This window comes from Euprymna scolopes, chromosome 8 (genome assembly GCF_053919585.1).
Source record: "Euprymna scolopes isolate OS-2025 chromosome 8, ASM5391958v1, whole genome shotgun sequence".
NCBI classification, from domain to species: Eukaryota; Metazoa; Mollusca; class Cephalopoda; order Sepiida; family Sepiolidae; genus Euprymna; species Euprymna scolopes.
The window spans coordinates 51,507,445-51,520,459 of NC_136489.1; the positions used below are offsets into that span (position 1 = coordinate 51,507,445).

The 13,015-nt window shown below is 36.0% G+C and overlaps 1 protein-coding gene across 3 annotated transcripts in view; it reads right to left on the bottom strand.

Annotated features, from left to right (window-relative positions):
* LOC145283558 (uncharacterized) overlaps positions 1-13,015 on the bottom strand; it is an 83,633-nt gene that overhangs the window by 70,266 nt on the left and 352 nt on the right. For all 3 annotated transcript variants that reach the window (XM_080132445.1, XM_080132444.1, XM_080132443.1), the window contains exon 2: positions 912-1,036. In XM_080132445.1, coding sequence (XP_079988571.1) covers positions 912-1,036 — 125 coding nt within the window. The remainder of the gene's footprint in view (positions 1-911; positions 1,037-13,015) is intronic.

A 13,015-nucleotide genomic window follows, 5' to 3' on the forward strand; every position in this document is an offset into this window, starting at 1 on the left:
CTTTCTCCTGACTTGAGAAGCAAATGACTACTCCAATTACATAAACACACACTGCCAAAAGCCACATACACATAAGGTCTTCTGATAGTTTAAAAGTGGTATTTGAAATTACTTGTGCTGGAAAGATCCTGGATATCATGCACTTGTTTTGGAATTCACTCTGGAGCGATTGAACCAACCCCATTCAAAGAATTTGCAGCATCCTAAAAAAGGTCTGCCCAGGCACAACAGTTCACTGCAGCAGCAAATACAAGTGTTAGCCAATCGCGGTTCCAGCTATGAACTCCATAGAGGTTAGAGCCCAGCATCAGCTTGGAATCATGGTTCATTATTTTAAGCTCAGTTTTCAGCTGACTTCCACATCGGTTTTTTTTCAAACCCTGAGGGACTGGTTCAATGACTTAACGGATGAAATCATAGGTGACAGTGAAAAACATGACCAAACCAGTAAAGCTGTTTCAAGAGGAGAGGTCGGTACAGAGAGGATACGTTGCAGCAAGAATAAACAACAGCATTTAAGATGAACTGCTGTCAACAAATAAAAAATGGATGCGACACAGTGATGATTGAACACCTCAAAATTTCATAGGTCGCTTGTTCTCATTGGCCAGGTTTCAGAGCCGTACAATAATATGGTGCGTACGAGAGCTGGACATATGATGATATACCTGGATAGTCATCTTTCAAGTCTTTAGTCTTCCCGCTGTCCAGTCTCAGGCTGAACTGTACAAACTAATCATTCCAAGATTGGACTGGCTATTTAAAAATGAGTTTAGTCACAGAAACCAGCACGATAACATCCGCACTAGACCCCCTTAAAAATATGGTATAAGCAGAAGATACGTTTTAGGCTAGTTCTTTGTCTCTTTATAAAAAAATAAATATAAACCAAAAAGTTTCTGCCTACTTACTGGTTAATATGTTTTCTTAGCTGGTCTCGCAGCTGATTCTTGTTAAGGTCAGGGCTCCATACTTGCTTCTCCAAGAAGCGACTAACATGTCCTTCCATTCGTTGTTGAAGATTCTGATAAGCTGGCTAAAAAAAGTAAAAACAAAAATATTTTAAAAATCGAAGAAAGAGAATATTAAAAACTAGCTGTATTTACCCGGAGTTACCTAGAAAAGGATATATTCCTGGTTAGAGTGTAAAAATCGGGGTTACCGATCTTGTAGATAATATAATGCGTGTTCAAAACTCCAACCTCAAAATAAGACAACAAATATCAAGTTACAATATATAGAAAGAATATGTTTATTTACAAACAATGTAGAAACAACGTGAGAAAAGTGTGTGTGGGTGTACATGCATAAGCTTTAACTTGAAATGTTCATTGCGTGTTCATTGTATGTTAATGCATACGAACAGGTAGTTCACAATTTCAGCGTCACGCTTTCAGGGAACGGATTAATTTTCTTGCAGACTCACTTGCAACCGTGTACACCCAACTTACATAACGCGCTTCCACAGAATGGATTCATTTTCCCCACAGTCTCACTCGCAATCATGCATGCCCAACTTTGATAATGCATTTCTACAGAATAGATTCATTTTCCACGCATGCATGCACGCCCAACTTCAATAACGTGCTTCAACAGAATGGACTTATTTCTCCTGCAGACTCACTTGCAACTGTACACAACCAACTTCGACTTGGTTCAATAATTCACTAGGGTAGTCTTGTGACCATTTCCACACAGTTACATGGTTTCAACAAACCATAAATTCTCCTTGTTTGATATCCTTTCCTGCCACAATCTCTTTTCTCCTTAGCCTCCAACTATCTGGCGGGGAGTATTGTCAGGCATACGCTTTTCAGGCTGATATGCAAATAGTTATATCGCGCGCACACGCACACAAACATTCATCAATAATGCAATGATTATTTGCTCTCGTCTTAGTGTCCGATTTATCCGACACGTGGTGTCTCTACTTCCTGCTTTGCATTTTTCTATCTGACTCTCTTTCGTTGGAAAGTCCGATGTGATAAAATGCACATTCCTTTTGCCTCAGCAGGTGATATCTTTGTTTTAAGCTAAAACGATTCATGTCTACAACAACATTTATGAACTTGTTTGAACACTTGGTACACACACATTCACAAGGAGTAGATCCATCCCCCTGCGCAGAACTCTGGTGAGATTATCTGCGTGGTTTTGACAAGACTTCACAACTTTTACATTGATGGTCAATCCATATTCTTTTGCCAGCAATTGTAGGGTTACAAACCGTCGCCTGATGAGCATCTCATCAGCTGCTCTCATGTTCACACATGCTTTTCCAGTTCAAGTGTCAAAAATCCACTAGTGCATGCACGTTGAATCAGAATCAAGTGTAATACTGTCGATTACCACTAAAGGGCCAAATTCTCCTTTGAGTGCCACGTCGAGTTCAGCTAGATTGTTGTACTGAGCATTATTAGTTGGACATAGCCAACAAGCATCCTCAATGACCGTCCCCTTCGTTTCCAATGACAGTCCTGTGGCTATGCAACTCACATCCACCCAGATTGTAATTTCGTTAATGTCCATACACTAGTTTCCTCCAATAGGATGCACTTCTTGTACTTTGCTTAAAGTTTCTGCCAATATGTGACAGAGCGTTATTGATTCTGTCATCCCAGCCCTTTGTTACTGTAATTGCTAGGTGCTTGATGAATGCAACTGCCACACGGAGCCATCTACATATAGAGAAGTGAGCAACGAGTTTCCCCGCAGAGAGAAAATATGCGCCACCAGGTCAATTTATCAGGGATTTCTGGATTTGGACTTCCTCGTTTCCATCTTTTTTCCAGCCTTGCAAGCCAAGAACTCTGGCTCCATCTCTCAGTCATAGCGGATCCTTGGAAACCAAACCATAATCTAAAAATCGACACAGGAAATACACTTTCATTAATGAAAATATCATCAACATATGCTAAAGTGACACTTTTAATCATATGGTCTTGAGAGATGATAGCATCTATAACAGACTTCATAATAAGTGGCGCCACATTCAACCCAAATCCCAACCGTGCAAAACAGACGTGCTGGCTCCTGAAAATAACTGTTTGAAACAGTTGTATCACCTTGTCGACATGGATTTGAAGATATGCATTCCACAAATCTCTAAGCAACACATTGACTCCTTGTCACTGCCACTCAGTTTCTGTGCACATACTTCTGTATTGGCAGTGAAAGCATCAACAAACTCATTCAATTCCTGGTAATCAAGCACCGGGCACACCTTTTGCTTCTGCTTGTGTATGACTGCCATTAAGGGAATTAGATCGTTGAGTAAACAAAGTTCTTCTTCTGAATATGGCACCAACCATCCATTCTGCTGCAATTGTTGAATCTTGTTCTCATAAGCATTCCTGGTATAACAAGGCACTGTTTATTCTTGCACACTGTTACTCAGTTCACTGGGAGAGTAACCGTTCGCCCATTTCCACGATGCAGTCCATTCTTTGTTACTACGATCATAAATCATGCTAAAGTCGGGTTTGCTGATTGAGATGGCAGCACATCTGTTTAGGCCTCCAAAAGTGCTTCACCTGATTCCATGAAATAAACTCCACAGAGTTTCTCGATCACATAAATCCCCAATAGTAGATCAAAGTCCACTGTTTAACCATGATCAACATCTCAATGTCGACAGCTGAAACTTGATCAACCTCTACATTTATTCTGCCGTATCCTCATCAATTCAATGTCCTTCCATCAGCTTAGTACTCCTGCTGACTTCCACTTTCAAAAGCAACATACAGCTTTAATCACTACAGTGTGCAAACAACTGGACTCAATCAACACTGTGCACTCTTGCCCATCTACACATACTTTCATAGAGGGGAGCTTCTTAGTGTTCAGTTGGTCGGGGTAGAGGGTAATGCTAATATCTCCAACTCTTCAGCGTTTCCCTGGCACTGTGATGACCATTGTATCTGAAGCAACGTACCTCACAAAGGACTTTGCACATCCGACTGTTTGAGCTCTCTTGGCGATTCTGTATACAGTCTTCTGATAAGTGGTTGGGACCACGACACAAATTTTCTACCGTCATTGCATACTTTTGATTTGGAAGGTGTTTTTCTGACGGAGGTGACAGCAGCCAATTCTGCAGGACCTTCATTGTCAGTCAATAGTTGTTTCGCATTCATCATTTCCATCCTGGATGCAGCACATAATATGTTTGACATGTTGCGGGAGTCCAGAAATGAATGTATACGTTAACCAACATTCGGGCATCACTCCTCCAATCAAGTAGGCCAAGCATCGCAGCTAGCAAAAAAACTCATCCACCGTCTAATCCGGGTTAAGTTGTTGAGTGACAAACTGGTCATGTGCATTAAATGCATCAGTAGCATACGCAGTTATAAGGGCCAGCTTGACCTGTTCTGCATCTGCTTTTTGCTCAGTACTAAGTTGCCTGTATATGGCTGTATCTTTTTTTGTTTTTTGTTTTTTTACACGGTGGTCACCACTTATCAAGGCCCGGAAGCCACTCAGGGATAAGGGTTATTGCAAGTACATTACGTTAGTGTGGAGATTTGATGAAGTGTTTACTTAAGGGGGCGGTTCATTAGGAATTTGTTAACGTTGGACTTGAGGACATCCAAGTTGTAGTCAGGTGGGAAGCAGGGAGACGGAACAGAGTTCCACAACCGTGCAGTTCTAAGAAAGAAGCTTTGTTCATGGACTCTACGTTTTGATTTAGGCACAGATAAAGAGTGGGGGAAATTTTTCACAGTGGATTCAGCTAGACGGGTGTTTTTCGTGAAAGATCGGCGAGGGGGGACCAGAGATTGGAGTTCAGACGAGCACCTGCCATGGAAATAACGATAAAACAAGGATAGGCTCGCAACGTCTCTTCTGTGGGAGAGAGGTTGCAGGGTAGAGAAAAGGGCATCCCCCATTAAGCCACAAAGTCTATTTTGTACTCTGTCAAGGCAGGATAGGCTGTTTTTAGCTGCTCCTGCCCAGATATGGCAGCAGTATTCCATCCTTGGACGTACTTGGCTTTTATATAGATAGAGAATCGCATCAGTAGTGAGATATCTTCTGGAGCGGTAGAAGGATCCCACCATCTTTCCAGCGACCTTGGCAACAGACTTGATGTACGTGTTCTATTTCAGATCAGGAGTAAAGGACAAACCCAGAAGCTTGTCAAAACACGGGACTTCTCCCAGACGAGAGCCATTCATTTCAATTGATGCCAGATGAGGATCAGAGCGTTTATGATGTAAAGATAGGAGTTTGGTTTTAGATGCATTAAAGGTAACCAGCCACGACTTCCCCCACTGAACCACACGCTCAAGATCAGAGGAGAGAGAATTAGAGAGAACTTTGTCATTTACAGCCTTTGATGTGCTGCCGTAGATGGTCGTGTCATCAGCATAGATGTCAACGAATGATTTAAGTATGTGTTTAGGGAGGTCATTGATATAGATCAGGAAGAGAGTTGGGCCCAGGATTAACCCTTGAGGGATTCCAGCATTAATACTGCAGGCCTCTGATTTTTGTCCATTGACCACTACTCTTATGAGCCTATTAGAGAGAAATGATTTAATGATTGAGAAAACATTTCCAGTTATACCGTAGCTGGAAATCTTGTGAAGTAGGCCCTTATGCCATACCTTGTCGAAGGGCTTTGATATGTCAAGAGCAATTGCCCTAGAAAGAAAGCCTTTGTCAAGACATTCACTAATCCTGTAAGATATAACCGTTAGCAAATCTGCGGTAGATCTTGCAGAGTGGAAACCATATTGTGTGTCACTAAGAAGATTGTTTCTGCTGAGGTGGTTGACTATTTCTCTATTTAATATGGATTCCAGCAACTTACTCATAACACACAGGAGGCTTATTGGTCTGTATTGAGAGGGAGATGACTTATCACCTGAATTCTTAAAAACAGGGCATACTGATGAGGTTTTCCAGGGAGTCAGAAAGCACTTCTTAAGGTAACGCTTAAACAGTTTCGTAAGTATGGGAGCAAGTTCTGGTTGAAGCTTTTTTAACACTAAAATTGGGATGCCGTCAGGGCCAGTTGCTTTACTGGAATCAAGGTTCTTGATTAGCTTGGCGACCTCATGCACACATATTTGTATGTTACCTAGTGTGTTCTGTGTTATAGGAGGAAATATGAGGAGTTGATGGCCTTCGCCGCATAGGGTAGAATTAGCTGCAAAGTTCTTTGCAAATAGTTTGGCCTTGTCTGATGCTGACGAGATGACCTCTGGTCCATTGATAATAGTTGGGATAGAACGCACACTTCTGTTCAGGATTCTATTTGTTATTTGCCAAAACTGGTGGGATCCAAGCCGCTGATCAGCTACTTTGGATTTAACAGACTGGGCATATAGCTCTCTTGCATTTTTTATTACTCTTTTACAGTGGTTGCTGGCAGACCTGAAAGCAGCTTTAGTCTCAGTGCATCTATTACGTTAGTAGTTATGGAAAAAGTGATTTCTGTGCGCGATAGCAGCAGCACATTCTGGGGAGAACCATGGCTGGCTGTTAGGTTTTTGTTTGAATTTTTTAGATGGTATGAATTGGTCTATGCCTACAATTAACCATTCGGTCAGATCTGATACTATAGAGGACACATTCTTTTTAAACATGGAATTGAGAGATAGATCAGATATGAATGTATGGAAGCTGTTCCAGTCAGCCATAGAGTATCGGTATACAGTATGGTGGAGGGGCACGTCTGGGGACTTATTATATTTCATTTTTATCTTAACTGATACAACGGAGTGGTCGGAGGATCCTAGAGGAGAATGCAATCTTAATTGCAGGACATGCTTGCCTTTTTTCATACTGCAAAGCTCATACATTTTTTATTCACTCGATAATGAACATATCAGCTGCAGCACCACTAAACTCCTGAATCAACTGGACATCAAAAATCTTGCCCTCCATCGCTGGAAGGTAATATAAAGCGGAAATAGCTTCTAGTTTGAAAATTGATTTCAGTGGAGTTGCAAAGTTGTGTTCTGTCCTACCTACAATCTTTTGAGTCAGCTTCAATAATCTTGATAATACACACGTACGTTCGCATAACATGTTGTCTTTCAACTTGCTGATCATTCCTTTTACCACTTCTTTTATGCATCTTACATAATCTAATTTGCATAGAGTTTGCGTTACTCACATGCGATCGTCATATACAAAAGCAACGTTGCCATTTAGCTTTTTTTTTATGTTTTTCTTAAGCAAATGTACATGACACCCACACTAATCAAGTAAGCTACGATTTTTCCTACATAAATTAACAGTTGCATTTGATTCATAAACTTCAGTTTCTAACAGTAATTTTTATAACACTTTTCATTTTGAAATTATGGATATCAGACGGCATTTTCATATAATTAGAAAAATACCATAGAAAGTAAAATCAATTTTATCTTGTTGAAGCTAACACCATAGATCAGCACACACAATACCAGAAAACATCCTGTTCAGTTCTGGACGACGCACACACTGCTACTTAATCTAACAATCATAGTCTTCAAATTAGTCATTAATAAATTCTCCTACGTTCATCAAAATAAAACTTATATGACTGGATTCACAATAAATCTTTCTTCAAAATGGCATTTCAATATTTTTGTTGTGATCTGTATGGTCCAAGAAATCACTATTTAAATCTGGTTATTAACAATGAAACATGCCGGCATAGCATGTCTGCTAGCAGTAGATGACTTTTTGCAACTGTGTGGTGTAGGCCTGTTCACATAAACACTCAATACGAAAATTCTACCAGTCAATGAAGTTTCATATTTTTTAACTAATCAGAAACAAGAATTGTCTTTGCTACAGAATTTGAATGAAACACAGGCATCTTTCCAGTCAAAAGTTAGAACATCTCAAATTTAAGACTTTGTAGTATAAAGCTAAGACAAGATGAAAACTGTGTTCAAATGGTATTTAATAGCCACTATATTAATTTCTTTTGTCCTAAAATATCAAAAGAATGGGTTGAATACTTTTTATGTACGCATCAATAAAAATGGTAATGAGCGCTGATAACATAAGATTTTTTGTGTTTTTGTGTGCCATGAAGCACACAAAAAAATTCATAAAATGTTTGTGTTGTGTATATTCAATCACAGTCAGTGGCTTCTATCCAACAGCAGAAACCAAATGATTTCATAGCTGCCAGTGCCTGCTATTTTCCAGTCTCAGCAGTTGTCCCATCTAAAAGCTGTAGTTTTATGTGTTTTCAGGAAGGGGAGTTGTATATTCATTACTAAATCTGTTCTAGTTTTGTGTCATACTTCCACTGGGCAACACCGATACACGGGTCCTGCTAGTTAAAAATAAATTCAGAAAACAGCTGAATTTATTTGAATATTTGATTAAAAAAATTTTTTTAAATCTTACATTTTCAATTATAAGAAAAATATCCAGTATATGATAGAATCCTCAGAAGCTTTACGTGGCATCTTATGGAAGTAGTCAAAGCAAAGACTGACAAGTAATTAATTCGATATGTGATGTATCCCCTCTCCATGTTTAGAACAGAAAAATATTGATTATTATTATTTTTATCATAACCCTAAATTAAGTTTTAGCCATTTAGTGGGAGCCAGCTGTGTTTAGCTGCATAGTGTGGGCTAGGGGACTAGTTGTCTCTAACTGTGTTTGAGAGGGCTACTTCTCTCTAGCCGTGTTCAAGGGGCTAATTGTACCCATTTTCTTTATGATTATTTTTTATATAAGGATTATTTATTGGGCTCTCTTGTAGTTTTGTCAGAAATTCGACAATTACAGCAAGCCTTCCACTGTATTTGTTTTAGACCAATCAGATTGGTAAATTTTCTTCACTGCGGAGCGATTTGCCTTGGCAGGTTTTTTGCATGCATTCCTTTTGCAGTTCCACTAAGACAGCTGAATGAGAAGGATGAAACCTAGTTTCAGAAAGCAGCCGAGAAGGACACACCTATGGAATATGAGGCATCTTGGTGCCTCTAACAATCATCTCTTTAAGACTTCAATTTTAGGCCTAAATAATTAGGCTCAGTTATTATATGTGTCTCCCAGAGACTTTAAGGTCTGAATTGTCGACCTGTTATTAACGACTTTTCCTTCAAATGAACATTAATTATGAACTTCTGCAATGGCGACTCTAGACGAGAATTGAATCCTTTCATCAAAAGGTGTAATTCAAAACCCCCGTCAAACGTCTGTAATCTCCGATCTTCGAAGACAGATGAACCAGCATCCAGTAGATGTTGAAGATGAAAGACTATTACTTTTCGAGGTTGTGTTAACCGCTTTTTTTCAGAAGCAACATGGGCATTCTTTTTTGCAACAAGGAACTAATAAAATTTGCATTGAATTTCAAGGTAGGCCTTTGTTGTACTTTGTCTTATTTTTGCCACTGCCTTGGAGCAAAAACATGGGAGATAAATATCTCATAGTTTAGATAAACAAAAATATGAGGAAAATACTGGGACATATTTGAGGGTACACCGCCTGTAAGAATGTAATTTAATTAGCTATTGAAATTGACGTAATTATTATAAAAGAATTCTTTTTAATTTAAATTCTTGTAAAAGAATTTAAATATTGTTTAATTATTAATTATCTAATAATTATTATTCTAAATAATATAATTATTGTGAAAGAATTTTTAAAAAGTTTTTTAAAAAGTTATATTTAAATAAAGCAACGTGCTTGGCTATTGAAAGTTAAACATTTTATTTTAAAATTTGTAAAATTCAGTAAATCTCATTAAATCATTAATAAAGAAAAATATCAAAAATGCAACATGCACAAGGAGGAATAGAACAAATTGTTGATCATGTATTAACATTGCAAGAATTTGTGTGACAGAAAAGGAAATCAAGTCAAGTATTTTCCTCGTACATTATGTATTGGAGAACAATATCATTTCGGGTTTTTATTACTATACACAGATTCGAAAAAGTTGTCAAAAAGCAAATATATAACAAATAAATATTATCAAAGGCAAGATAAGTTACTTTTCTACCAAACTGGATATATTTTTTTTTGTTTTTATTCAATGTAACATGTTTAATCAGCTCGAAAAACATGCAGTGTTTACCGATGTATTGGAAAATTCAAAATGGCGCCCGACACTCTCTTTAGAATGGTAAGTTTGGGAAAAGGTGTTATAAATAATAAACTAGACAAAATACTATTTAAAAAAAAACACCGAATATATGTCAACTTATGTCACGGTAACATATAATGAGCGAATTTCTAACAGCATTTTGTCTAGTTTATTATTTATAACATCTTTTCCTGAACTTACCATGTTAAAGAGAGTGTCGGGCGCCATTTTGAATTTTCCAATATATTGGGAAACACTGTATGCTTTTCAAGCTGAATAAACATGTTACACTGAATAAAAACACAAAAAATATATCCAGTTAGGTAGAAAAGTAACTTATCTTGCCTTTGATAACATTTATTTGTTATATATTTGTTTTTTGACAACTTTTTCGAATCTATGTGTACAGTAATACAAACCCATCATTTCTAATTATGTTTATTTGTTTCTGTATTTAATAAAAATCATTGGTAACCTTTTAGTTTATGTTATTATTTTAGTAAGAACGAATTACTATTTCGTTATCTTTCTTACTAAAATTAAATAAAATTATTAATTCTTTTATTTTTTTCCATGTGTACTTGAATAAAATTCACTAAAAATGAAAAAATAAGTAACAAAATAAAAATAAAATTTTTAAAAACTCCAACTTCTTGGTCAAATAACACGACAAATAAGTAATAAACAAGAATTATCTGATCTTGGCTCGAAGACCAACGGATAAAAAGCTCCCAAAACTTTCAATCTTTTATTCGACAGTTTAAAGGCTTTTTAAGAGTCACAAAGTAAATATTAACAAACGATTAAAATTGGTTTGTTAACAAAAAAAATAAACAAAATAGTTAAAGCCTTTCAACTGTCGAATAAAAAGTTATGGATCTAAAATTCTTATCAAATTCTCATTTAATTAAAAAATTAAAAGTTTTGGGAGCTTTTTATCCCTTGGCCTTCAGGCCACGATCACATTAGGAGCTGCCAAACGACTGTGAAAAATGGACTGCATGTTTCCGTGACGTCAGATTTATGTTAACTATACGAACTATGGAAAAGCAGAAGCAACTTTATGATTTTTTAAAACCTTTGTTTATCTTCTTCAAACTGCAATTAATAATTAATCTTTGTTATAATTTTGCTAGGTTTTAAGATTTACAGTTTAACGATTAATAATATTATAAACATTTGTATATTAAATATTACATATGGTTTTACTGAATGTTCATTTGGTTACCTACGGGCTTCCATATTTTGTTCGGTAAAAAGAGACATACAAAATATAAGGGGGGAGGCCTAGAAAATGCTTAATATTTGTGCAATAATATTTTCAAATTGGTTTTATTCTGGCGATAAAATAGCTGACAAGAGTCATGTTTATATTAAAACTTAATATTTAAAAAAAAAAATTTAAACACAATTTTTGAAATAATGGAATTTTGATCTTTTAAAAATTAATTAATTCTTAGGAAGTTTCTTTTTCTTGGCAATTCAACTGATTATAGTATATATCAATTCGAAAAAAAGCTATTTAAAAAAAAAACATAATAATATTAAATTTATATCATTTTTTTGGTGCTAATACAGAGAGTGATCCGCGTTATTTTTTAACTCGTATTTCCACGTTTAATTAAAGTTTTATGATATGTTTTTTTATTCAATTGTAAGATTAAAGTACAGAATATGTACAAAACATCATCCCCTCCCCATGTTAAGAATGGCTTTTTAAATAATAAGGTTTTTATTTCAGCACGGATCACTCTCTGCATGAGTACCTATTTTTTTAATTGTAACTTCAAGGTAATTTTTTGTTCAATATGTGCATTTAAATTTTTTTTAAATAAATATGTTTTACTTATTTGAACTTTTACGTTTCATAATAAATAGAAATTTCGATAGATTTAAATGTATTTTGTTCTAATTTCGAAAAAATAAATGGGGGGGGACGCACTGAAAAATATTTCCCCTCGTATATTTTACGAAAACTGCATTTTATATGTAATTTCATTCTAAAATGGATAAGTATCGAAAATTTCACGAAAATCTGAGCATTAGTTGATTTTTGCTAGATTTATTAAACACGGGTATGTTTTCACGTTCGGAATCTCTACTACATGGGAACGTTATTTTAAAGCGCCAATTATGTAAACAAGATTTTTGTCTCGCAATTTCATTATTTTCGTACGATGAAAAAAAATTTTTTAAATTATTACCAGTTTATTTTGCCTTTCTTTTTTTAAAATGGTACGAAAGTTATATTGATAATATTAATTTATAATAAAGTTACATCGTTTTACATATGGGGAGGGGTAATTCTGTGGTGACTTTTGGTAGTGCACTGTGCGTGCACTGCACTGCATCACATAATTCTTGTTTATTACTTATTTGCCGTGTTCGACCAATAATATAGGATTTTTTTTTGGTATTATTATACAAACACCGTGACAGCGTTAGGGTTAGGATTAGGGTTAGGGTTTAGGGTTAGGGTTAGGTTTAGGGTTAGGGTTAATTCGCTGTCACGGTGTTTGTATAGTTTTACCTTTTTTTTTTTTCAGTGAATTTTATTCAAGTACGCATGGAAAAAAAATCAAAGAATTAATAATTTTATTTCATTTTAGTAAGAAAGATAAAATAGAAATCCGTTCTTACTAAAATAATAACAGAGGAAATACATTTAAATAATGTTCGTTTCATTTTGTTTTCGAGTTTCCGATTCGATGTTTAAGTTTAATGGACAATTTTTAGCGGTGATTTGGCCAGGGTATTCCAATATCAACATTTACCGTGCATTTTGGATCATCAGCCAAATATAAACAACATTTACTTACATAAAAAAGAAACAAAATAAATGTGGTTGTGTGGAGGTTAGATTCGTTTGACTTAAGAGTCGCTAGTTCCACTTACCATTGAGATATAAACTTAGATTCATTTTTATGTTATTAATCATAATAGTGTTAGAATGAATAA